The sequence below is a fragment of the Chrysemys picta genome, chromosome 4 (assembly GCF_011386835.1).
Source record: "Chrysemys picta bellii isolate R12L10 chromosome 4, ASM1138683v2, whole genome shotgun sequence".
NCBI lineage: Eukaryota > Metazoa > Chordata > Testudines > Emydidae > Chrysemys > Chrysemys picta.
The window spans coordinates 70690441-70715737 of NC_088794.1; the positions used below are offsets into that span (position 1 = coordinate 70690441).

Below are 25297 nucleotides of genomic sequence, written 5' to 3' on the forward strand. Positions count from 1 at the left end.
TTGAATCAAGATGCTCATCCGTTACCTTAGACCCTGTTCTGAGCTTTGAACTGCTGGATTTATCCACACCATAAAGCTGTCAGAAAAATAGCTTAATGTATACACATTAATGCAGCCAGAGAAACATCTTCATGCCCAGGAGCCATGAGTATGTGACATTCACTTTTTGAACTCTTCAGTCCTCCTTATGTTAGGAGCCTCTTTGTATTCTGTGCTGTTCTCCCTCCTTCTCTTATGACTCACTGAGGCTGTGCTTCATTTTCCTCCTGTTCCTGGAAAGGATTGTATGTGTGCTAAAGATTAATCTGACTTAATGTGGGAATGCTAAAAGCGTATCACATGTACACAAAAAGATCAGTGATGGTTGCATATTTATTTTTAATTTGCAGCTTGTGTGCTCATACACACCAATTGTGGCAATCTCATCTTGTCTTTCCATTTGAAATGCTCCAAAGGACTAGTAGTTTTGGCTTAGGAGTCACAGTGCTGTGCCCAATGTTATTTAAGAGCTCTCTTCCGCTCTGGACAGCATCCCTTCCCTTTGTCATTTTCATCAGACCATTACTTGTTGCCAGTACTCATTAAGTAGTACAGCAAATAAGTCAAAATGCTTCAGTGCAATGTCATACTCAAACCACAGCAGCCATATCCAGTCAAATGTAGCAAGCAAATAATACAAATATCTGTTTCAAAAGTAACCCAAAGACCAGCGCCTCTGTTGGGAATATGGAAATTAATATGGAAATAAATGAATGTCACAAATGGAAAAGTAACATTCCCTAACTGGAAGTGGATGCAGAGGGGGAAAACAGATCATTAGTACACCAGTCACAGAATATACAACAGTACCTTCCATTCAAATGAAACTGGAAAGAAACAAAAAGGACCATTAAGCTTCACCGCATGAGAAGGATGTCACACATACTCCAGCATATATCCAGGAGAAGGACATACCAAAATCGTGGGCCCTTGATGTGAAAGAGAACAGCATTCAAGGCTCATGAGATTATAACCAAGGATGGTCACTAGTTACAATCCCCCTGGTTTCAGCTGCCTTCATTAAATATAAAGGCAGCGCACCGTTCCCCAGATGCTATTGTCCATTATTATTTGTATTGTGGTAGTGATTACAGGCTCTAATCAGCATCAGGGTCCCATTGTCCTAGGCAAACATATAATGGAAAGATGGACCAGGTAGAAAACCAACAAACTTCTACTCTGTTGATATATATGTTAGTATTTGAATAAAGCTGTAATCCTTGAATTCCAAAGCTAAATATCCCTCAGATTGTGGGACATGCAACATCTTATCGAAAAAATGCTTCAGTTCTCTCTTTTTGTAACTTCTGCAATATGCACCGGAGCTCCTAGGGAAAAGCACTCTTTGCTGTCTAGACATAGTACATTGCAAAATGTGTCTCATCATGCTGTATGTGGTTACAAAATAGATTAGTGAATTGGGTTGCTTTAGGTAAGGATATTGAATGAGCCTAATGAATAGTTTTACTGAATGTTGCAACCATTGACTTATATACAGTGTTGTAGCTGTGTCAGCCCCAGGATATTAGAGAGACAAACTGGGTGAGATAATATCTTCTATTGGACCAACTTCCATTGTTGAGAGTTACACAGAGCTCTTCCTCGGTTCTGGGAAAGGTACTCAGAGTGGCACAGCTAAATACAAGAGGATCACTTTGAATAGTCCCTTAGTTTATCATAAATAGTTAGCATGTATTCTATCTGTTCAACCTTATATTTAGGGCAAGGTAGGAAATGGTAGAGATGATCCCCAGAGGGGTGGGAGGATAGGTGCAGTATATGAATCAGAAAGGGGAATGGTTTGTGACTCTCGACCAGCGGGTCAAATCAGCCATTTAGAAGAAGTGACCAACTATGATATAACTGTGGAAGATGGCCCGTTCTTAGGGAATCTAGGTTTCTTTCTCAGAAGTTCAGTCAGTCTCTGGATTGATAGTGAACTGGGTGAGACCACTGAGCTGCCTATGACTTGCTGTGTGTTCTTCTTGTCACAGGTAGGTAGATGCCAATAGATTGCAAGGTTGCTCAAAGATTCTAGGGAAAGTAGAGGGACACATTCCTGTCATGTAGAATATCCAGTAAAGAATGTTGAGATTTTGGTATCTCTCCCAGTGGAAACTCTAGGACCTTTGCAATCCTTTTCAGGAGATCCTGAAAGGTCTTGAAATCATCCATGTAGGATGGCGGGAGGGAGAGGATAACAGCCTTGTCTAGTGAAGAGGACGATTTGTGAGAAGGTGGAGTCTCCTCCTCTGCACCTAGCTGTTGCTCTTCTGGGGGTCCTTCCAGTGGAAGGTGACCTGTTACTGATGGCGTTGTTCTTACTGGCCCCCTGCATGACAGCATGCTGTAGAACTGGTCACCATATGGGGCCCAAAAGTTCCAATGAGTCCAATGTTATGGGACACAAGGAAAAAGGGACAAGACCCCGTGTTTGCTCTTGGCAGGGTTGCTGCGTCATTTGTTTGCTGGGGGTGGGAGGTGGGGGTTCTTCCTCAGGATGTACCTCAGGGAGGGAGGCTGGAAGGGCAAGGTGTTGGAATCCTGTGTTGGAATCCAGAGGTCAGTGGTGGAGCAAGAGGTGTCAGTACAGGGGGTTTTGTCAATACTGGAGGCCAGTGAGGGACCAGTAAACACATCAGTACCAGAGGTCGAGCCTTCGGAGAAGGATGTGCTAAAACAAGTGGATAAGTCAGTACTTGGAAATCCCTCATGGTGTCCCTTGACAAATAGGGTTCAGTAGGCCCATGGGGGGAGAGGGCAGTGACCACATCATACCAGTGGTCAACCCTTCATAGAAGTATGTGGAAGGACTGGAGCCTGTCAGCTTCAAAAAGGGTAAGTCAGTACCGGCGGACAGTCCTTCTTGGTAGCCCTCAACAGAGGGGATTCTGGCTTTTCCAGGATGCAGAGGTCTTTATGAGAAAAGATCCTGGACAGTACTGGTGAATCTGGATGCTATTTCTCAGGAATCAACACATTAGGCAGTATAATGGATGGTTCCATGCACATTCTACTGTGGCCTGAAGACGACACCATTGTCAATGGCTTCGAGACCTTGGTCTTGGAGGACTCCTTAAGCTTACAAGTCTTGGATTCTGGTACTGATACCAATGCCACTTGAGATTGCTTACTGGAAGGTTTCTTGATATGAAGCATGCTCTTCTTAGGTGGACCCAAGGTCTCGGTACCAGAGGAGGTAGAAGCCTCAGCGTACCCATACCAGGATGCAAGGTTTCCTTTTTCCCCAGGTTGAGAGGATGACTTCCCTCTTCGAGAACGGGATCTCTTCCTTTTGGATAGTCTGGAAAACTCTGAAGGGCTCCCAAGGTTTGTGCTTAACATAGCTAGAGCTGGGGCAGTCACCGAAGCATTCTTAACAGCTCAGGCAAAAGTTTTGGGGATAAAGGGGTGGCCCTTGAACCATGCAGGCCACAGCTACCAAGGGCCAAGCTGAAACTGAGGCCCCACCCAGGCAAAAAAAGAATGGGGGGAAGAAGTCCCACCAAAAGCACAAAAGTTGTGCTAAATAAGAAAAAGGAAACGAGAAAGCTGTATAGCTACCAAGCGGACACTGCAACACTCCCTCTCAAGCCACAGGCAATTGAGAAGAAACTGGAGCAGCGACACATCCCTCCCTCCCTATATATCCTTGTTCTGCAGCAAGATGATCCATAAGGTGCAGGTGAAGACCCACAGAAACTGCTGACAAAAATCTCTGATCAGAAATGTACAGGCACATGCACATCCTGATGTGGAACACCCACAGACACAGTAAGTTGAAGGAGAATAGCATTTATCCCTCTGTGAGGCTATTATAAGCTCCTCTCAACTTTTTTTCTCTGTCCTGGCCAATAAAGCTCTTACCCTCCTACCTCCCATCCCATCCCATCTACAATCACAGACAAAGCACCAGTTCACCTGTCACTTGTACTCACTCCATATTCACACACACAGACACACACACCCCTCTGTCAATCCAATCCATACCACTTCCAATTTATGACCACCCCACTCCATTAGCCAGCCCTGCTCACAAATCTCTCCCTGGTTCCACATTTCAGAACCTCACGTTCCCAGCTTCTGAACTGACCCCCCTAGATTAAAGCCCCCCTCCCTCACATCTCACCACCATATCAGCAACCCCTTTTAACTGTTACTGGATCTGGGAAGTGCTTAACATGCACCACATCAACACAAGTCCCAGACCCTGGAAATAAAATCTCTAAAAAGCAAGCCAGGTGATTGAAAGATGCATATTTGTAATATCACCTGGAGAAAACCCCCTCTGCTAGGCAACTTTCCCTACTTTCCTGCCTCCTGGGTTGTAAGCAGCCAATTTGAGCTGCTGCAGGAAGCCAACAGAGCTCTCCTCCATCCCCTTAGGACTCCCCTGCCCCCCCCAACACACACACACCCCAATCTCACAGGAGAGGAGTAGGGAGCGGAAAGAGTCCAGCAGCTCTGCTCCTTCCTTGCTCCTCCCTTCCTGTGATCAATGGGATGGCTACTTGGGCCTCCCTCCCTGCAACATCCATCCTGGGAAGGAGGAGAGGGGACCCTGTTGCAGCCCTCCCAAGCATCAAGGGTGAGGAACCCCAGCAGCTACCTGAGAAGAAGAGGTGAAACCGCAGGGGAAGGGTGCAGAATTGACGGAGGGAGGAGGCAAATGTGCAAGTGATGCTAGACACCCTGCCCACCTCCCCCCACACACACACACACTTTCTTCAATCTACTTTAAGCACTGGGTCTGGGGGAGCAGAAGCAGCAGCAGTGGGGGACAGACTGTGTCTGCTTAGAGTATATATAAATTTCTGTATGCTAATCTGAATTAGTCCTGCCGGGGGCCTGAAACCCACAGTCTTGCTTTGTTCTGCTGCCTATACTGCAAGAGGTCCTGGTATGGCAACTGGGCTCCTCCAGCGCACACTGCAGCCATGCTCCCCTATTCCAACTGATGCATGTTTGCAGTGCAATAACAATACAGTTAAAGACAGATCATTGAATACATTCATACACATTTTGGAAGCCAATCTAAGCAGGGGGGAATACTGTACCTTGGTCTGCCACATCTTCAATATCTACTTTGAGTTCATTTGCCATGAAGCCAATAACTGAAAAGATGACAAAGCCTGCAAATATACTTGTGGCGCTGTTGGTGCATGTGACTATCAATGTGTCCCTGAGGAGAAAAAGACATGTTCCAGCTTGCTTTAATATGTAAAAGAGAGCTTTGTAGACAGTAGATGTGCTTCAAGTAACAAACGTGCACAAGCAATAAGAATATTGAAAAAGATACTTCCCACCCAACCACACATCAACCCCTTTTTCAAGGGAATGTAGTGCTGGTGAAAGATGTCAGGCTGACCTGGAGACAGAAGTCTTTGGATGAGCAGTAGCCGCAAGAAGCAGCAGTACAAGATTCCCTGCACTGACTCACCAATGTAACTCAACAATGTTCTGGAGAGAGCTTCTCAAGGGCTAAGCAGGACGTTCAGTTCTCTTGCCCTTTCAGTCTTTGCCTCCTCTGTTGAAACTGCCTGATAAAGCTATGATGAATTGTGATGGTGGGGCTTTTATTGTTTGTGATGTGGATACCTGTCCAACAGATTTTGCGTAGGTCGCCAAACAGCCATGACTTTCAGTCACTGTTTGTCTTTGCTGAATTTAAACCAGACATCTCAATGTGAAGCTTTCCATATCCTGTATCATTCCCCCAACCTCCTACATCTAGTCCCTCTTTCAAGTACTTTCTGATACAGTGTTCATTATCTTTTCAGAGTTGTGAGGAGCAGCCTCAGGAGATGTGTGTGCCCAAGTAGTGGGCTTTATTCTTTAAGCATGTGTGACTTTATAAAGGAATCCATAATGATCCCCCTTCAGAGTTCTCACATCCTGGCTAAGATGTCTATTCTGTCATTAATACAGTGTCAGACTCCCACTTCGAACTCTATGAATAAAGAAGCCCCTGGTCAAAAATTCAAACTCTGGAAAAAAGTTTTTCCAAGTTGGCATTGAATTGCTCACAGTCTCACTGCCATTTACTCATTAGACCCAAGAAGAAAAGCGATGTCAAGATCCACACTGAGCTGACAGCATCCTGGAGTCCCTAATGGAGCATCCGTTAAACAAGATAATACAATATATGATCATTCTTCAGTTCTGCTGAAGGTAGATAACGTTCTGTTTGGAAGGAGATCACTGTGTGCTAATCTCATTCCAAAGGAAGGGTTTTGGCTGGGACAAGCCTCAAAAGGAGTGTGAGAGAGAAAGTAGGAAGCATTATCCATTGTTTCAGTTAAATGGACATGATCAAAGAGTTTTTGTAACACATACCCTAAATTTTGGGCCTAAGTGGATTTAAGCAAGACAGTTATAAATGGTTTCATGAATTTTAAAAAAGAAATGTAGGTAAAATAATTTTTTTAAAATAATTTGCCCTTGCCATACTAGAATGAACCAATTGGAAAACAAAACTGATTATATAAAGAGAAAAACTGACATGCCTTATTTTACCATCCAAGCTGTGTGAAATGTAAAATTAAACCAATAGGTGAAAAAGCACTAAGCTTCTTACATTTCTTTCAGCTTTAATACTATGAGATTTATTAATAACGTAAGAATTTTTTCCAGGTTTTTTTTTTAAACTTAGTAGTGTACCTTTAATTCTGAAGTTCAGCAAACATTTTCCAAATACATTAAGCCATTAGCTAATTAATACACTAAGCCACCAGAACAGGAAGATGACATATTTTGTTTTCGCACCTGCATGTTTTCCTTATGTTTTGGAGCACTGTTTTTCCAAGGTTAGAGGAGTCCAGACAGTACTAATAAAGCCAAGACATGGGCCCAAGATTTTTAAAAAACAAAACCTAAAATTAGAACTCAGAGGATGCTGTTGAGCCCTCAGCTCTTTTGAAAAATCAGGCCACATATTTAGGTGCCTAATTAGGAATTTAGGAGACTAATTTTCAGCTTTATTTTTTTATAAATCTTGGTCCAGGGACTTAAAAAGATATGCAGAGACATACTTACTGGGTTGGTAAGTAGTGCCAAAAACGTGCTAGATGCTTCACAGACGTTAAGGATAAGGTCCTTGTCCTAACAAGCTTACAATCTAATGTCTTGATTCAGAAAAGTACTCGAAGATACGCTTAAGTCCATGTGCTTAAATGCTGTTCTGAATAGGAATGCTTTCCTGAATCAGCACCTAATCACTCCTCTGGAAATCAATGGGAGTTTTGCTTCAATGGAAGAAGGACTGCTTCTTAAAAAGGCAGTATCAGTGAAGCAAAGGGGGGCAGACCAACGTAACAGCAAGTGAGTTAATCGTTCTCATAGGCATTGCATGAATTTTAATAATGACGCTTTTTTAAATGACCATTTATTTTATAGGTTTTCTGAGTAAAAAACTAATCTGAGTGAAGACAACTTTTTCAACCAACGAAATAGAACTTTTTCTTCCAAAAAAAAGTCTCCTAAGTTTGTGACCTTGGAGAATTTTTTTTTATCGTAACATTGGTGTAAATGAAACTGCAAGAGTAATAAGCAGCCTTGTTAGAAACAGGAATCACGTAAGTAGAAACTGAGTGTTACCCACTCACACATCTCTCAATACAGCTTGACCCTCACCTAATTGTAAGCATGAGTTGCTCTTCAGCAGAGATTACCAATTGTGCTGGATTTCATGACACTGCCCAGAGTCCTTGACAGCTTTCTGGATTGCTTTTCATCCTGGGACTGACTGCTTGTAATGAGAACAAATGTCCCACAGGGACTATGGTGAGCTCAATGCACATTTTGGGAGTGGTGGATTTTGAAATTAAAAAATACAACAAAACGAGACCCTTTCCAGCCAGATTTCAACAAATCAGAGGTAAGTCACATTTTGGATTTAAGCTACTAGATTGTGTGTCTTGAATAATATTGATTAATTTAACCTCTCCATACCTGTAGCAATTATTATGGAATTTGTTATATGAAGAGAGAGTAATTAGACCTCCCCACGCAGCAGATAATGAGAAGAAAATCTGAGTGGCAGCGTCTTTCCACACCTAAGAAAGCACAGGAGAAAAAATAGTGTCAGCTTCAGTGAAGGATTTTGGATGGCTAATGAAATCAATGGTGCCATTAAACATTACAGTTAAGGTGTTAACACAAATGGTTTAAATAAACTCAAACACAATTGATGTTAATAAGACAGCAATTTATGGCCAAATTCTGCCCTCAACTGGATGGTGCCTATTTGATAATTGCACATTAGCTTGAACAAGAACGATGCACCTACCTGAGGACAGAATATAACCTTTGGCAAATATAGAAAACAGATAATCAGTGAATTACATTCTGTATAAAACAGAATGGATTTACCTGTGTTCAACAAAGAAAATGCAGATCTAGAGAAAAAAAATGTTCAGTCAATACCAATAGATTATCTATCATATTCCCAAATCCAGTCAAAATGGCATTTTCTCCTCTTGATGCAAGGAAGTAACTCCACTTTGTGTTAACTAAATTACACACCATGAGCCAAGTTCAGCTCCAGTTTCAATGGGAGTTATGGCACTCACCCGCAAGGTCTGAATTTCATCGTATCAGAGGAAAATACACCTGGGATCAAGGCTTTTAAAAATAAAAATATCAGACACTATCCATGCTATAGGTCATTACAGATCATTTTCTACAGAACATGGGCACAGGCCTCAGATGCATTTATGGGCCTGATATTCAAGTGCTTAGCACCTGTAGTTAGGGCCAAATTTTCAAGAGAGATCAGCACCTCATTTAGTACAGCAGGTGAACATTTTTCAAATGTTCGATAATTTTATTACATCCAAATTTTAATATCTGATTTTCAACACAAATAATGGAACCAAAACTTGTCCAAATGTTGGGTTTTGTGTCCAGCAATAAAAATGATTGTCATTTTTATCATAACTGAAAAACTTCATCATATTTTCAAAATATGCTTCAATCCCAGCAGCTCTCACTGTGACACTTGTGGCCAGATTTTCAGAAGTTTTTGGAAATCTGTCCACTTCTTTCAGTGTATAAACTGGAGTTGTGTGGAAAGGATTTACTACTCACAACAACACAATCCAATGGGTTAAAAACAATCCAATATAAGCAAAGTAGCTATGAAGAAAAAGCCACCCATAAAACCTAACCAGAAGGGGACAATTTTCCAGCTGTGTTTCAGATACAACCAGTGTCCCAACATCATGTCAGGGAAGATGATTTACGTCCTGGAAAATTGGCAGATTTTCTGAGATCTCAGCAATTTGAAACCAAAATCTTGCTACACCTGAACTGATTTCAATGTTAATTATCCGAACCTGAACGCCAACCCTAGCTCAGACTTGAATTTGATCATTAAAATCTAACCTAAACTTAATATTGTTCCTCCATGGCCCATCTGCAAATCAGTATCAAAGTAAACACATACTACATGTACATCTTTGATGTTTTAATTTATTAGCTGCTCTAATAAAACTACTTGTTTTCAAACATCAGTTCAAACTGTATGGGAGGGAGCCATGTTGAAAGCTGAGAAATAACCTTTCTTCCAATCCTTTCCAGTTCATGTTGTAGTGTATTTTAGCAGTACAAATAATTATCAAAAATTCTTCAAGCTTAACCCTTATATATAGTTAGGGGTTCTAGTTACCTATGATATTGGTTATAACAGATGTTCTATACCTGCACATTTGCACTTTATATAAAGCAAAATTACTGATGGAGCAGAGTTACATAACCTGATCTGATAGTGATCAAAGTAGGATTCACTTTTCAGAATAATCTTAATTTTTTCCAGTGTGTATTAAATCATGAACCCTAAAGTAAACCACAAAAAACAACAAACCTATAAATCATGCAAGTGTGTTGTATTATTAATAGGTTAAAATTAACCAAGAACAATTTCAACATCAACTCAGCAAATCTGTACTTTCTAAATATGTATTCATAGATTCCAAGGACAGAAGGACCATTGTGATCACCTAATCTGACCTCCTCATAGCACAGGCCATAGAACTTTCCTAATTCCTAGAGCAGATCTTTTAGAAAAACATCTTAAATCTTGATTTTAAAATGGTCAGTGATGGAGAATCCACCACAACACTTGGTAAATTGTTCCAAGGATTAATTATCCTCACTGTCAAATACCTACAATTTATTTCCAGTCTGAATTTGTCTAGTTTCAATTTACAGCCATTGGATCATGTTATACCTTTCTCTGCTAGATTGAAGAGCCTATTACTAAATAGGTGTTCCCCATATAGATACTTATAGACAGTAATCAGTCACACCTTAACCTTCTCTTTAAGCTGAATAGATTGAGCTCTTTTAGTCACTATAAGGCATGTTTTCTAATCCTTTAATCCTTCTCGTGACTCTTCTCTGAACCCTCGTCAATTTATCAACATCTTTCCTGAATTGTGGGCATCAGAACTGGACATGGTGTTCCAGCAGTGATGGCACCACTGGCAAATACAGAGGTAAAATAACCTCCCTACTCCTACTCCAGATTCCCTTTTATGTATCCCAGGATCGCATTAGCTCTTTTGGTCACAGCATCACATTGGGAGCACACGTTCTGCTGACTAGCCACCATTACCCCCCACATCTTTTTCAGAGTCACTGCTTCCCAGATAGATTCCCCCATCCCGTCAGTATGGCTTATCATCTTTGTTCCCAAAAGTATACATTTACATTCAGTCGCATTAAAACACATATGATTTGCTTGCCTCCAGTTTACCAAGTGATCCAGATCACTCTATATCAGTGACCTGCCCTCTTCATTATTTAGCACTCCCCCAATTTGTGTCATCCATCACACTTCTATTCTGAAACACCCTGCTTGGGGAAGTCACCTAAGATATACATAACATATTCCAATAGAACATGAAATATATATATATATATATATATATATATATATATATATATATATATATATATATATATATATATATATATATATATATATATATATATATATATATATACACACACACACTCCAGTCAATGTAACACAATGAAACATGCAATAAATTAGTGAGATGAGAACAAGATTCCACAGATGACTTTTTCAAACACCAATACTCCACATCTCAAATATGTTTGTAATAAGTCTGATAGGGAAAACAAACTCATATAAAGTGTTATAAGTGGAATAATGAGCCCACCATAGCATCAATTAGTTTCTCCCACTTAGGCGTGATGAAGTACCAGATTCCAGCTCCAGCTCCTGGCAAGGTTACTCCTCTGATAAGCAGGATGATGAGCACTACATAAGGGAATGTAGCAGTAAAATACACGACCTAGAAAGACCACAAAATGTTATAGATTTGGATCTATATGAGGAGACAAAAATAAGAGTAGTCCACCACTGCCTAGAAATAGCATTTTCCCAGCCACATACACGGACACATTAGCCCAGAGGAGGAGCAGAGTGGGAAGACAACAGGTTTATTTCCCAGGGATCCTGACAATGCGGTCACTGTTACACCACTTCTTGCTAGTGGCAATAGCAAAGGCACTAAAGATTAGGTGCAGAAAGCTGGGGTGCTAGATAGTTAAGGGGGAAAGGAGGAGAGATAAAAGTTGGAGTTTACAACCAAATTCAAATATCCTGAGCTGGTGTAAATCAACATAGCTCTATGAGAATTAAGTGAGCTATGCCAATTTACACTGGTGAAGAATCTAATCTATCTCATTTTCCAATATTGGCTAAATCGGCAGTGTTTTGGTTTGCACTTCTTAAAACTTAATATAGAATTAAAACATTAATTATGGGCCTGATCCAAAGCTCATTGAAGTCAGTGGAAATAATCCCATTAACTTTGGATCAGGCCCTAAGTATCTAATGGCCTGAACACATTTGATCTCTCATTTAATTATGAATTATTCAGTACACTGATATGTAGAGTTGTTCCAGTTGGTCATATAAAAAATGCTGAGTGAGTCAAGATCTGCTAGAGGCTATGGTGTAGGGTCTAAAAACTGAAATCTTTTATATCATGCAGCTCCTGAATCTCTTATTGGGACTGAGATCCTTCACCTCAACCCCCTTAATTGAGATGACTTTTGAACATACCTTCCCAGCTTCCATCTCACTTGAACCCACTCTGAGATCAGCAATTGCCCTCACTCTTACTCCATTGGTAGCCTACTCCTCTCTGTCTCCTAAGCTTTTGTACAAGGAACCCCTGCTGGAGAGTTTCATTGGAATACATGGAGCATCCATGGGCCATATCTTTGGAATTTTTTGTCTCATTGCAGTGTTAATATAAAATTATGATTGTGCCAAAGCATAATCATTTATACAGTTCATAACCATGCCAAAAGGACAATACGATAAAATAGTTTAATTAGCAGATAAACTCTAGTGCTGGGCAAATAAATTAATGAAATACTTTACTCAACAAATTTCATCTCTTTTTTTTTTCAGCCTACAAACAGATCACAATTTTCTGTATTTACTCATTCCAAATTCTACATGAATTTCATTAGAAAATAATTCTGGTCCCTGGTCTTTTGGTTGTAAATATTTAAAATTTGTGCTATAATCGTTATGTCACATGACTTTTAATGAGACGTATCCTTAAGTTATTTTTAAAGGGAATTTAAGCTCCTTAATCACTTAGTTATGAAAATATGTATAATCATAGAATATTTGTGATCATGGGATGTGTAGAAGAAACATCTTAACGAAAACGCAATCTCAAAATCTGTATTGACTTTAATGACACTGGAAGCATTTTTCATGGAACTTCAGTCAATAAACACTCAGCACATTATTAACACAGTTATAGATAATGTACATTAATATGTCATAATTAATATTGATATAAATGTATAACAAATGAATAAGCCATCACTAACTGCGTGTTTTGAGGTGTTTCTGGTTAGGAATCTTGATATTGATCTCTTCCAAAAAATTAATTTGAAGACGCCTAGATTTTGAGTTGGCAGTAGACATCGCAGCACTGAGTTATTCCCAAAATAGATACACACCTGACTGGAAAGTCCAAACAGTAATATTGTTTTCACTGAGTAATTACTCATCAAAAAGGAACATGCAGTTGCAAAGCTTATAATGGTGGCCAGTGGAAAATTTCAGTTAAAAGAAAAATAAGATGCTGCAGTTTTCAGATACCTGAAATATGCCATTTTTCTAATTAATTCAGGTAAAAAATAAGATTGCCACTGTATGGCTTCCTAATTCAGTGCACTGCTTCCCGTATTATGTTAGACAGCCTTTGCAGACAAATATCTCCAATTAAAAAATAAAATAGAAAAGGGGATAATTCTACATCCCTTTCTTTTATTTCATCCAAATTGCTTTTAAGATCTGAATTTGGCTTGTTCTATTTGAAAGGTAGCATGATTAAAGAGTGCATTCTACCAAATGAATGCCCAACCCCAACTGCACACAAAGGACTATAATGAAAACTCTAGGCACCATTCATCCCTAATATAACTCCTCTAATGTCAGAGGAGTAACACTAAACATGAATATGGCCAAGTAACTAGAAAAACTGGATGGCTCAGCCTTTCATCTCTAAGGGCTTATCTACATGAGAAAGTGGCACTGCTTTAAAGGTTTCATTTTAAACCTATTTAGGTAAATTGGTACAGAAGTCTGCATGGGCACTCATTTCAGTTTAGCTGCAGCTTCGAGCCAGGTCACTATAGACCTCCCCTTCCAAGGTATCACAAGTCTTTCAGGGTGAACTGTCCCAGGCAGTCCACTCTCCACTGCCTGGTCTGTGCCACTTCCTCAGTGGCTGGCAGGAGAACACAGACTCACCCTCAATTCTGGGTACCAGCTCTGGGGCCCTTTGATCAGCAGCCAGGGTCTGCACTATCCTATACCTTGGTGCTTTTCCCACCTTTCTGGCTCTCCCCCCTCTCTGGGTTTGCCAGCTGCACAACTGTAGGCTACTTGCCTCTATAGCCTCAAACACATCTCCCTTCTCCCAGGGAGTGACTGCAAACTACTTCCCTTGCAGCTCCTTTCTGCTGTCAGCTCCTGGGCTTTATCCAGCCCCACCTGTTCCTGTTCAGCTGAGCCGTGTCCAATTGTCCACCTCCTCCAGGTGCAACCTAGGCAGTTAATTGGTCTATCTAGCTGCCTTAACCCCTTCTGGTCTTGTGTGGAGTGGGCTTCCTTACTGTGATGGGTTGTCAAGAACTCAAGTGGGTTGGAAACTGAATGACCCTCTTTTCCTACAGGAGGTGAACCCTACAGGACAGGCTTGTGGCAGATTGGTAGGGCCCTGGAGCTTTATTACTTCTGGCCAGACTGAACCTGTTCTGTGGCTACATGGAGAATTTCAATCTCCAATGCTGACAAGCCAGAGTTTTTCATGAACTCTAGGTTCATTAAAAAAACCAGTTTCACTACTATATGCAAGTCTCAGTTTATTCATTTCTGGATCTTCTTTCCCACACCCTTCACAAAGCAACTTTTCCCATCACGCCTGGAGTGAGAAGACCTGCTCCCACCCCTGGAAATTCCAGCATTGCCAACTTCAAGAGATCAAAAATCATGAGTCAGACTCCCCAAAATCATGAGATTGGCCTTAAAATCAGGACATCTTAAAAAAAGATTATATTGTATTTTTTAGGTCAGTCTCTTGATTTTTGAACTTCCCCCATGGTGTGTGCATGTGACAGTTAACGTTGCCCACTCCCCCACAGGTACTGGTGATTGTAGGCCTCTGCTGCAGGAGCTCTCACCCCCACATCTGCCCATTTCCTATCCAGCAATTAATCCTGTCTCCCAATCCCCTATCAGTTTTCTTCCCACCCAACCCCTCTCAGTTCAGCCCAATAGCCCCTATCACCACCACTCAGTTCATCTCCCCTACTGCATCAACCCCTACCACCCTCAGCTCATCCTTCCAGCACTCACCACATTTGCTCAGAACCCATCATCAGTACATTCCCCTCCACCCCATCATCCCTCATCCTCTTCATTTCAGCCCCTCCCCTGCAGCCTCCAGCCTCACCTCTGCTCCTTAGAGTTCTTCCCTCTCCCCAGGCCTGAGGGTGCTGAAGTGGGGATCCCTCTCCCACTTCCCAGGCTGGCGGGGGAGCAGCTGCCCGGGGCTATCAGCTGGAGCCCTGGCTGCACCTGGGGCGGCTGATAGAATTTCTAAGTAAAATTAAGCCTCACTTTTAGAACTCTACATGTCAAGCTTTTATTCCAGTTGATGCTTATTTGAGGGTTGGCCCTACTCTGCTTCTATCTTTCTCAGATGAAGTTTCTCTTCCCTGCTGGGGTGTAGCCAGCTGTCTCTTGTTAGCTTGATAGCTTTGTATATCTGATATGTAAATGAATTATCATTTTCTTTCAAAGTACTTTGGAATTAACTGCCCAGTAGAGAAACTACATTTCTTTGTTTAGGATGGGGTAACTCCTGTTTGATTGGAAACACATTTGTGCAGTGGCTGAAAAAAAAAATCCTGACAGAAAGTTCTCCTGGTAGACATGAATGGGGCTTAATTTTAGTTAGAAATTGTACCTCTTGTACTCAATTTGCAAGAGTTGTCGTGTCTGAAATTCCACAGCTACATTGTAATGACTGTTTCCTGAGAAACAAGGGGTATCTGGACTCAGATTTGAACTTGACTCCCCCAGTTTATGAAGTGAAGTTGCTTAATTTTCAAGACTGCAGAAATGATTGTCACTGCATAGACATTTCCCATAATTGCATAAGTGTCACTGTAACTGTTAATGGAGCTTTCATTATGAACACTGAACAGAAATATGAAAGGTTGTCCAAGTCTCCTGGAAACATAATTGCCAAATACATTAAAAAGAAGTGGATCACTGTTAAAGCCTCTGCAGATCTGGGAGTGAACATCCCACCAAAAATATCTGCCGATTTCCACTGGCTTTCTAGTCAATCGGGAATGTAGGAGCAAATGCTAATAGAACATTTCACTGAAATTTAGTTATCAGGGGTTCTCAAAATTCATTGCACCCCCCCTTCTGACAACAATTACTACACAACCCCAGGATGGAGGACCGAAGCGTGAGCCCGCCTGATCCCAGCTGCCCCGGGCGGGGGAGGGCAGGCCAAACCCAAGGGCTTCAGCCCCAGGTGTGGGGGCCTATAACCTGAGCCCCACCACCCAGGGCTGAACCCCTTGAGCTTTGTCCCCAGGTGTTGGGGCTTGCACTTTGGCTTCTGCCTCGGACAGTCGTGCTTGGGCTTGGGTTTCGGTCTGGACCCCAGCAAGTCTAACACCAGCCCTGGCAACCCCATTAAAACAGGTTTGTAACCCACTCTGGAGTCCTGAAACACAGTTTGAGAACCACTGAGTTAAGTTAACCATCTGGGATGCAATCCTGCACCTAGAATTCCCCCTGAAGTGAACAGAAGTCTTGTGTAGAGCTGGGCAAATAACAGATGTTTTGGTTCATTGGCAATTCCAAAAAAAACATTTTGGGTTGAACCAAAAATGGCACTTTTCAAAATTGTTGGCAAATCAAAAAGAAAGAAAATAGTTTCTGCTCAAACAAAATGTTTTATTTTGTTTTTAAGAATTAATAATTTTTAAATTTTCTTAAAGTTAAAGGAGATTTTGAAATGAAAAATCCTTTTGAATCAAAAATCAAAATGTTTTATTTTTTAAATAGCAAAATGAAATATTTCAATTTTTTCATAATTTTTGAACAAAACAATTCAGTGAAATCAAAACAAATTTTCAAAATGTTTCGCTGTCACCAAATCTGCATTTTTGCGCAAAGAAGGTTTTCGTCAAAATATTTTGCCCAGCTCCAACCTTGAGTGTACAAGGAAAATAGGCCTGGATTCAAAATGAGATCACTCCATGAACTTCCCATAACATGGGATCATCCCCTCTCAAAATGTTCCATAAAGTAGCAACCAGCCTCTCTTCCTGCCATTTTCCACTGGCCCTGCTGATGGTACCTAGTAAGTTCAACTTCCAGTCAGGTCCCATAAAAACTTTTGCTTTTAGCAACTTCCAACTGATTCACTGTCTTAAACTATAAGTGCTATGGATTTAAAGCAACATAGTGTACTGTTACTGGTTTACTGTGGTAAAGAAATATTCTCACTTTTCCCGATGTCTTGATTCCTTTAGCCAAGGATGCGTACACAATCGCCCAAGCCAGAAAGAGAGCAAGTGCCAAGGGCCACCTGATTTCACCAGGATATTCAATCCCTGCAGAAATCTTCAATACAAAGTACCTGAGAGTCAAAAAGTTAGTGACAATGATTGCAAGCTGCATTATCCCAGTGTAAGGATCTACATTAGACGTCGCTTATAGTGCTGAGAAGTTTCTCTGCGCTACCCAAAGGCTTCAGTGAATTTCACCATGTATTATTATACCTTTTATTAATAATTGTTATTTATTATTTATGTGCATTGTTGCAGTGCCTAAGAGAGACAGTCATGGACCTGGACTGAATTGTGCTAGGTACTGTACAAACAAAACAAAAAAAGATGGTCCTTTTTCTCTTGAAACTTAGCTCCTTTATCTTTCATGCCTGAAGGTCAGTTCTCACGTGCTCTAGTTCCAGTTTTCTGGAACCAGTCATAAGTGACCCACGCAATTTAATCCCCACATTTCAATAGCAGAAAAGTAACCTGACATTTCCTAATCAAATAGGGGTCTTACTTGAAGTACTCTTCACTTCCACTGACAAAAGTCTTGTTTCCTTGGCTGGTGAAGTTAACCATAGTCAAGTTTGGATAGGCACTCATACAGAAAGTAGAGTTCTTGATCTGTATATTTGGGTGGTCATCAATGATGCATGAATCTGTTAAGAAAAAGGTACAAATAAAATACTCGACTAAACATTTTAGGGACTGATGGGGACAACTCTGAAATACACTTATACTGTAGATCTATTTAATGGTGATATGTTACGTTTCTATAGCACCTTGCAACCAAAGATCTCAATTCATTTTATAAATATAATTTTTATTAAGTCTCAATACCCATCTGAGATAGTTGGCATTGTTATCCTTTTTTTCCACCAATGGGTAATCTAAGGCACAGAGAAGTTTAGGGACTTGAGTCAATGGAAGATATGGGTGAGCAAATAATGCAGAATTGACCCCCAGTTCACTCACCCAAGGACAATGTTAATCTGTGGCAATACTGAGAACAGAACCCAGGAGTCCCATCAACTAAACAGATGTAAATACAGAGACAGAGATCCAACAAAAATTATACCTATGAAAAACAATTGTACTCCAAAACATACCACTATAAATGTTAAATAAGATAATATGGTTGAGTCTTAGCCACATATGGGTTCAAACCAAACCCTAAGATCTATTCTGGGAGAGTTTGGATTCAGATATAAGTGTTATGTCAATACTTATCCTTACAACATGCAAATAAATTCCAGATCTGAAAATCCCCAGACTTTAAGGGTCTTCAAATCGGATCTGGATCCATATGTGATCTGGGGCTACTTTAGTCTGAACAGAAACCCTCTGTGATTACAGAAATGATGGTCTTTGCCAAAGTTCCCAAAGATCACCAACAAATTTAAAACAAACAAGTTTGTTAATTCAAGAGTATTTCATTTGAGTAGGAAGTATAAATTTTCTAAGCTGAATTGCCAACAGACAGCTAGCATAGTCTCTCTCTCTCTCTCAATATTTATCCATATCTTCTAAAGCTCAAAAACTTCCTAACTCAGAATTTACATAATTCTAAACCTCTATGTTCAGTTAGAATGATTCTGTTTAGTGTAACTCCTTCCTGAAGATATCATTATTGGCAATTTTAATAATTATTTGAGACCATACAAAAGAAACATGAAATACAAAAATATTTCATAGGTGTTTAAGCACTGCCAGCAGGGCATCATTTCCCATTTGTATTGCCTGACACAGCCAAGCTCAGCTCTCTGATAAGAGGAAAGCCCAGACTTCTCTGAAATGGATATTGTCACACTGCAAAGCAACCAGCAAAGAAGGATGTGTTGAGCTGTCATCTCCTTTCCCCCCTGACTCTAATGATATCACCACGTCCATGATTCCCCTGAGCTCTACCTGCAGGCGGATATGAAGACCAGCAAAAGTGACCTTAGATGTCACCCTATGAAACCTACTATGAGCTCATTGCAGTTAGATGCATAATTTGATATTTTCTGTTTCTAGCACAGTTATTTCAAAGCTCCTTACTTGTTTGTGATCATAGTTCTATGGCCCTCTAAGGCTTATTCTCATTGGAAATGAGAAGAGACAATTCTAATACTTCTGTAAAATATATTCCCTGTGAGTGTGCGCGCCCGCGTGAACGAGCAAGAGCAAGGGGTATATGTACTAGTACACACGGTTTTAGATTGGATTGGAAGGTTTTCCTTAAATAGATACTATAATAATTAATAATTCTATCTGTGCATGCAAAGTGCACAAATATACAGGACACACTATAGACTCATAGACTTTAAGGTCAGAAGGGACCATTATGATCATCTAGTCTGACCCCCCGCATGATGCAGGCCACAAAGCTGTCCCAACCCTTTCCCTTGACTCTGTTGTTGAAGTCCCCAAATCCTGGTTTAGAGACTTCAAGTAGCAGAGAATCCTCCAGCTAGCGACCCCTGCCCCATGCTGCGGAGGAAGGCGAAAAACCTCCAGGGCCTCTGCCAATCTTCCCTGGAGGAAAATTCCTTCCCGACCCCAAATATGGCGATCAGTAGAACCCCGAGCATGTAGGCAAGATTCTCCAGCCAGACCCTCATTGGCCATTGATACTATTTACCAGCGATGGCACACTGTTCGTTTGACTAAAATCACGTTATCCCATTAAACCATTCCCTCCATAAACTTATCTAGCTTAATCTTAAAACCAGACAGGTCCTTCGCCCCCACCGTTTCCCTCGGAAGGCTGTTCCAATATTTCACCCCTCTGACAGTCAGAAACCTTCGTCTAATTTCAAGCCTAAACTTCCCCACGGCCAGTTTATATCCATTCGTTCTCGTGTCCACATTAGTACTGAGCTGAAATAATTCCTCTCCCTCGCTAGTATTTATTCCTCTAATATATTTAAAGAGAGCAATCATATACATAATTAATGTATCTATTTAAAGAAAACCTTCCAATCCAATCTAAAACCATGTGTGCCTGTACACATACACCTTGCTGGCACGCACACAGAATATATTATACAGACGTATTAGAATCATCTCTCCCCATTTCCAATGCGACTAAGCCTTAGAGAGCCATAGCACAATGATCACAAACAGTAAGAGGCTTTGAAATCTGTGCTACAAACAGAAACTATTAATCTACACGTCTAACTGCAACCAGCTCATAGGAGGTTTCATAGGGTGACACCTAAGGTCACTTTTGCTGCACTGCAGCAACTCTGCACAGCATTAACGTTTGATAGCTTAGTTCTGTAAAGCTTTCAGTTTCCTTGCACTATCCTCTTAAAATCAGCAGAGGGCACAATTGTACTTTCAAGTATAAGCCCCTGCCACCATGTACAAATAAGTCTTCTCATGCAGTGCTATTGATCAAAGCTGCACATATAACAGAAATAAGGATTACACTACCTTGGAAGATGTTAACATGAAATTATATCTACATGGACAAACATTAGTAATTAAAACCATACTTTTTTGAAATCAGGAAAGACGAGAGCAATTTAAGTAAGTCCAGTGGTAACTGTGCTTGTTTTTCCTGTAGAAGAAAGCTGAAACCAATCTCTGCCTTTCAAGACTTGACGCTAATTTTTGAAGATAGGCAAAACCTTTCAGTTGCTGAGCAAGCTGAAGGATAAACATGTCAGAGAAACTGATCACATTAAACCAATAGGAAAACCTGCAGTTGTCACTCCCCAACTTTACAGATAGAAATAAAGGATCCTTAAAATGAGATCTGATCATCCCTGTGCTACATCTTTATAAGACAAAGCCCTTATATTCAACAGCCTGTCTAGAACCATGCTTAACTTTAAGCACCTGAGGAGTCACACTGTCTTCCATGGGGCAGTTCATACTTAAGGATGAGCACATTGCTCAAGTACTTTGCTGAATGGGAGCCCTAGCACTGCATTCAGATTGTACTCTCTCAGGCTTCTTTGACATCGAAGAGATTAAATATTTTAAGGGAGTTTAATGCTTTACATTTTCACCTTTAAAAGAGGCCAATGTTTACAAATTTTCAAGCAAATATATGAAAATCATGCATTGGCTTTACAGAATTAGCACACAGTTCAACAGCTGTCTTCGCTAGATGCCTGAAAAGACAAGGGGGGGCTGCTTATCTGGAGGTCCCAGGCAGACGTGAAAGACAGACTTCAGAATATTAGAAGTATGAGTCAGATTGTACTATGGATCAAATGCAACCCTAGCGTAATCACTCAACTCCATCGAAAAAATTGGGATTGTATCAGGGCTGAATTTGTCCCTATGCTCCCATTTGAAATTGGTCCCTAAGGGCCCTTTTCTATTGACATCAACAGTATAGGATCAAATCCTAAGAGTTCAGGCCTCCAGTGCATGATCAGTAATTATTAAAATTTCCCTACCTTGTTGTTTTAGTTATTATAAATTATTTGTATTACCATAGTGCCTAGGAGCCCTATATCCATACAACATGGGGGTTTAAACCTCAGAAGCAATGCCCTTGTTTCTTATTATGTTGCCATGTGTGTCCTGTAAAGCTGAGCAAATAAATCATAAGGTGTAATGTATTCCATTAATTTTTCTCCCAGTCCAGTTTGTGCATCATTCACTAATAGGTCACAGATTTCTTGAATTTATTAGTTATTTGAAAGTAGGTATGAAATAATTTCTGTAAATAATTCTGAATCCGTAGCTTATGTGAGCACAGTGCATTGTGAGTTCTCAAGATTTGCAATGCAAGCAGTTTAGATTGGATACACATGCCACTTAGTAGGTTTCCTTTCTCTGACCAAATGAAACTCTTGGAATCAGGTGCTCAGGCTGAACAGTACAGTTACAAATTGGAAACGGGCTTTCCTTAAACAGCCACTTAAAATCCACTATTGAGTAATGAGCAAGTGATCATTCTTGCTAGCACACTCCTTTGCTGGAATATTTTCGGGACTCAAACACAATAGAGATGCAAATATAGTTTAAAAAAGTAAGTTTGATTAAAAAGATGAATCAATATAAATACTTCAATGAATATTGAATGTATCAACTTTATAAAAGCCAGAACTGAAGCCCATTGAAGTCAATGGGAGTCTTTCCATTTACTTACATGCAATTTGGACAGGGCCTTAAATCTGCTACAGCAGAGTTTTGGTGGATTGTACAGTGGCCATAGTCATAAAATGAAACATGTGACTCTGGCCTGCTTTGCTCCAACAGATTAGGAGGGAAACTTGTGCAATGATCGGATATTTGGGGAAATATTTATTCCTGGTGAGTTAGAAATTAAAGCAGTGGGATTACTTTGTGGGTGAAATTAGCTCAACTGAGCTGGTCAGTACTGAATCACAGTTCACAAACTACATTTGTCTTCTACACCCCACCCTCCCAAAACATGTTTTAAAAATTATTGGTTGTTAAAGAGATTTTATAAACAGCACTTAATAAAGAATACCCAATCATAAATGATTCATTGAAATGCTCCACGGCACAAGCAGGTGACTGGCATAGCACTTCCAGTCCTAATGCACTAAAATTCATCTGATATTGGAAGCACAGATGGAAGGAACCTAAAGGGAACTTGCAAGTACCATATTACTGTTAAAGAGAGCTGATAAAAAAACGCCATTTATTTTTGTGGGAAGTATAAAAACGTTTTCCCCCCACTAATTTTCAGGTTTTAGATTTTGTTTGTTTCTGTTTTCTAAACCTGTTTTCAGTAAAATTCTTTGGCTTTTGGTAAAAATTGTAAGTTTTCATAAAAAGCCAAAAACTTTTACTGAAAACCAAACCTCACCAATAATATTTCAGTTTTCAGCTTCCAATTTTTCATGGGAGAACTGAAAAAAATTGACAAAAATCCATTTTGGCTAAAAGGTCATTTTGGGCCTTCTTTATTATTGATTTTTTTCCAAAATAAAACAAACAAACAAAATTCAACCAACGGATCTGAGAGAAGAGTGCATGATTATACATATCACTTTAAACCAACTGCATCAAATGATACTGCCAATGACATTCAGGATCTGACATCAGTGGGATTGTTGTCGAAATAAGGACTACAGTGTTAGTTCCTAATAAAGCGTCATAGGTACAATATCTCCTCCAACCCAACTTGTAAGGAACGTCCTTTAAAATAAAATTTTTAAAAAGCGTATCACAACTTACCTAATAAAAGTTTGTTTTTATCTTTGCAGTCTGGTGTATTCCAAGGATTGGTGCAGGAAGCCCAGGGTAATACACGTACAAAGGATGCAAAAAGGTAGAAAAGTGTGTAGCACATAATAATATTATAGTATATGGCTATTAGAACAGAGATGATCAGCATAGCAATGCCACAGCCTGAAAAAGAAAGGAGACAAAAGGCTAGTATGATCACACATATTCCTGATTACAAACATATACTATCAATGGATTGTAAAATATCCAAACCTGACCATATCATAAGCAGAAAGACATTTTTCAGCTGTTGCACATACAAAAACCGTTTCCCAGAAGGCCCAGCAACAACACCCCAGCATTGGCTATGCAAGTCACTTATTGAATACAGATCAGTATATGTATATTTTTTAAATCTGTTATAAAAAATAATTATATAATTGTGAAATCTAACACAAAATATTACTTGGATTTCCTAAGAAAAGAGGACAAGTTAAATTAACATTCCCTTTTGTAATAACATTCCAAGGTCAAATGAAGACTGCAATGCGTGGTTCAAATGACAATGCCATGCCAAATAAAATGTTTTACAAATGTCTGTTAAAGCTTCAGGCAACTCACACTTCTCTACAGACGTTCTCTTACACGTGAAAGGGAGGACTGAGGCTCACCTTGTAAGGCCGGGATAGCTTTCCAGACAGACACAGGTCCCTGACTAGCAAACTGCCCCAGTGAAACTTCCAGGAAGAAAATGGGTATTCCAGCTAGAGCCAGCATCATCAAGTAGGGGATAAGAAATGCACCTTGGGGAAAAGAGAAGAAAGATCTGAACTGCAGTGGGGAAATGCTCAAGCTGCGTAATTCTCAGCATCAAGCAGCATTCAAGTTAACAAAGATTCGTGGTATTTAGGAAGCCTTAAAAGAACCTACTCCACTAGAGTATTAGCGGATGAAAACGGGCTGCTGCAGTGAGAACACCGCGTACTCTAATCTGTTTAGAAGGGACACTGTAGGGCATTTTGTTTCAGTAAATTCATCTTAAACATACTGTTTACCGCCATGCGTTTGACTAACTCATTAAGAAGGGCTAGTACTGTGTCTTGAGAAAAGTCCTGTTCTAATTATATGAATCGCTCCTTATTCATTCTCCGGGAGTATTATGAATTTATTTCTGTACTTTGCCACATTCCATGCTTTCTTATTTTGTCTGAAAATGAATACCAGTCTCGCTGCAGGTGGTAACCCCCATTTAATTAATTAGCGTCAATTCCCCTCATCATCAACTGCAACTGTGTCTTGCTTCCTTGTCTGTGTTTGAAGGGAACCCGTCTCCGGTGAGCGTGAGGGCAAGAGTCATTGGTGTAACCAGCTGGAGTGATCAATGTGGGGAATAAGGCAACTTTACACCCATTATACCGAGATTCTGGTGTATTAGAACAACATAAGGGGTCTAAATCGAGGCTGAGATGAGCAAGCATGCTCTTCTGTAACAGCTGAGCTGGGGTGCTCGCCCAGAAGGGTTAACAATGAGAGTGCCAATCACTGTCCCTCTCCAATGTTGGCTGTATTTTTTTTCTTTTAATCCTTCTATAACACAATTGTATTCAACAGGAAATTGGTTAACGCCAGTAAACCCCTAGAAAAGCTTGGGAAGAGTCCCCAACAGAACCTCTATAGACAGTTATTAACTACTGCCAGGGCAGTGAGTCAGATTTCGAGGCAATAAATATGCTTCTTTGGAAAAATCACTTAATTAATCTTGGCTACCACGTTGATGAGGATAAAAGTTTGTTTAAATATATATTCGTTGCATTTCTAGAGTTTATTTCCAAATCAAGGATTTAAACTATTAGGGATCTTTTTCAAAAAGTTTAGTCTTATTACTGCAGGAAAATTGCTCTTAAAGGGGAAGATTCATGGTTGTGTGTAATTACCTAATACACACTTCGATATATGCAGAGGATATACG

At 40.2% G+C, this 25297-nt stretch overlaps 1 protein-coding gene across 2 annotated transcripts in view; it reads right to left on the bottom strand.

Annotated features, from left to right (window-relative positions):
- SLC6A5 (solute carrier family 6 member 5) overlaps positions 1 to 25297 on the bottom strand; it is a 54337-nt gene that overhangs the window by 25286 nt on the left and 3754 nt on the right. Inside the window, exons 1-8 of one of the 2 annotated variants that reach the window (XM_065592574.1) lie at positions 24259 to 24395; positions 24000 to 24131; positions 23338 to 23511; positions 17702 to 17843; positions 17138 to 17270; positions 11226 to 11360; positions 7990 to 8093; positions 5097 to 5221 (exon numbers count right to left, since the gene is read on the bottom strand). In XM_065592574.1, coding sequence (XP_065448646.1) covers positions 5097 to 5221; positions 7990 to 8093; positions 11226 to 11360; positions 17138 to 17270; positions 17702 to 17843; positions 23338 to 23511; positions 24000 to 24108 — 922 coding nt within the window. In that variant the 5' untranslated portion in view covers positions 24109 to 24131; positions 24259 to 24395. Of the gene's footprint in view, positions 1 to 5096; positions 5222 to 7989; positions 8094 to 11225; positions 11361 to 17137; positions 17271 to 17701; positions 17844 to 23337; positions 23512 to 23999; positions 24132 to 24258; positions 24396 to 25297 lie in introns of those variants that run through there. The other variant, XM_024109135.3, reaches the window with a different exon arrangement.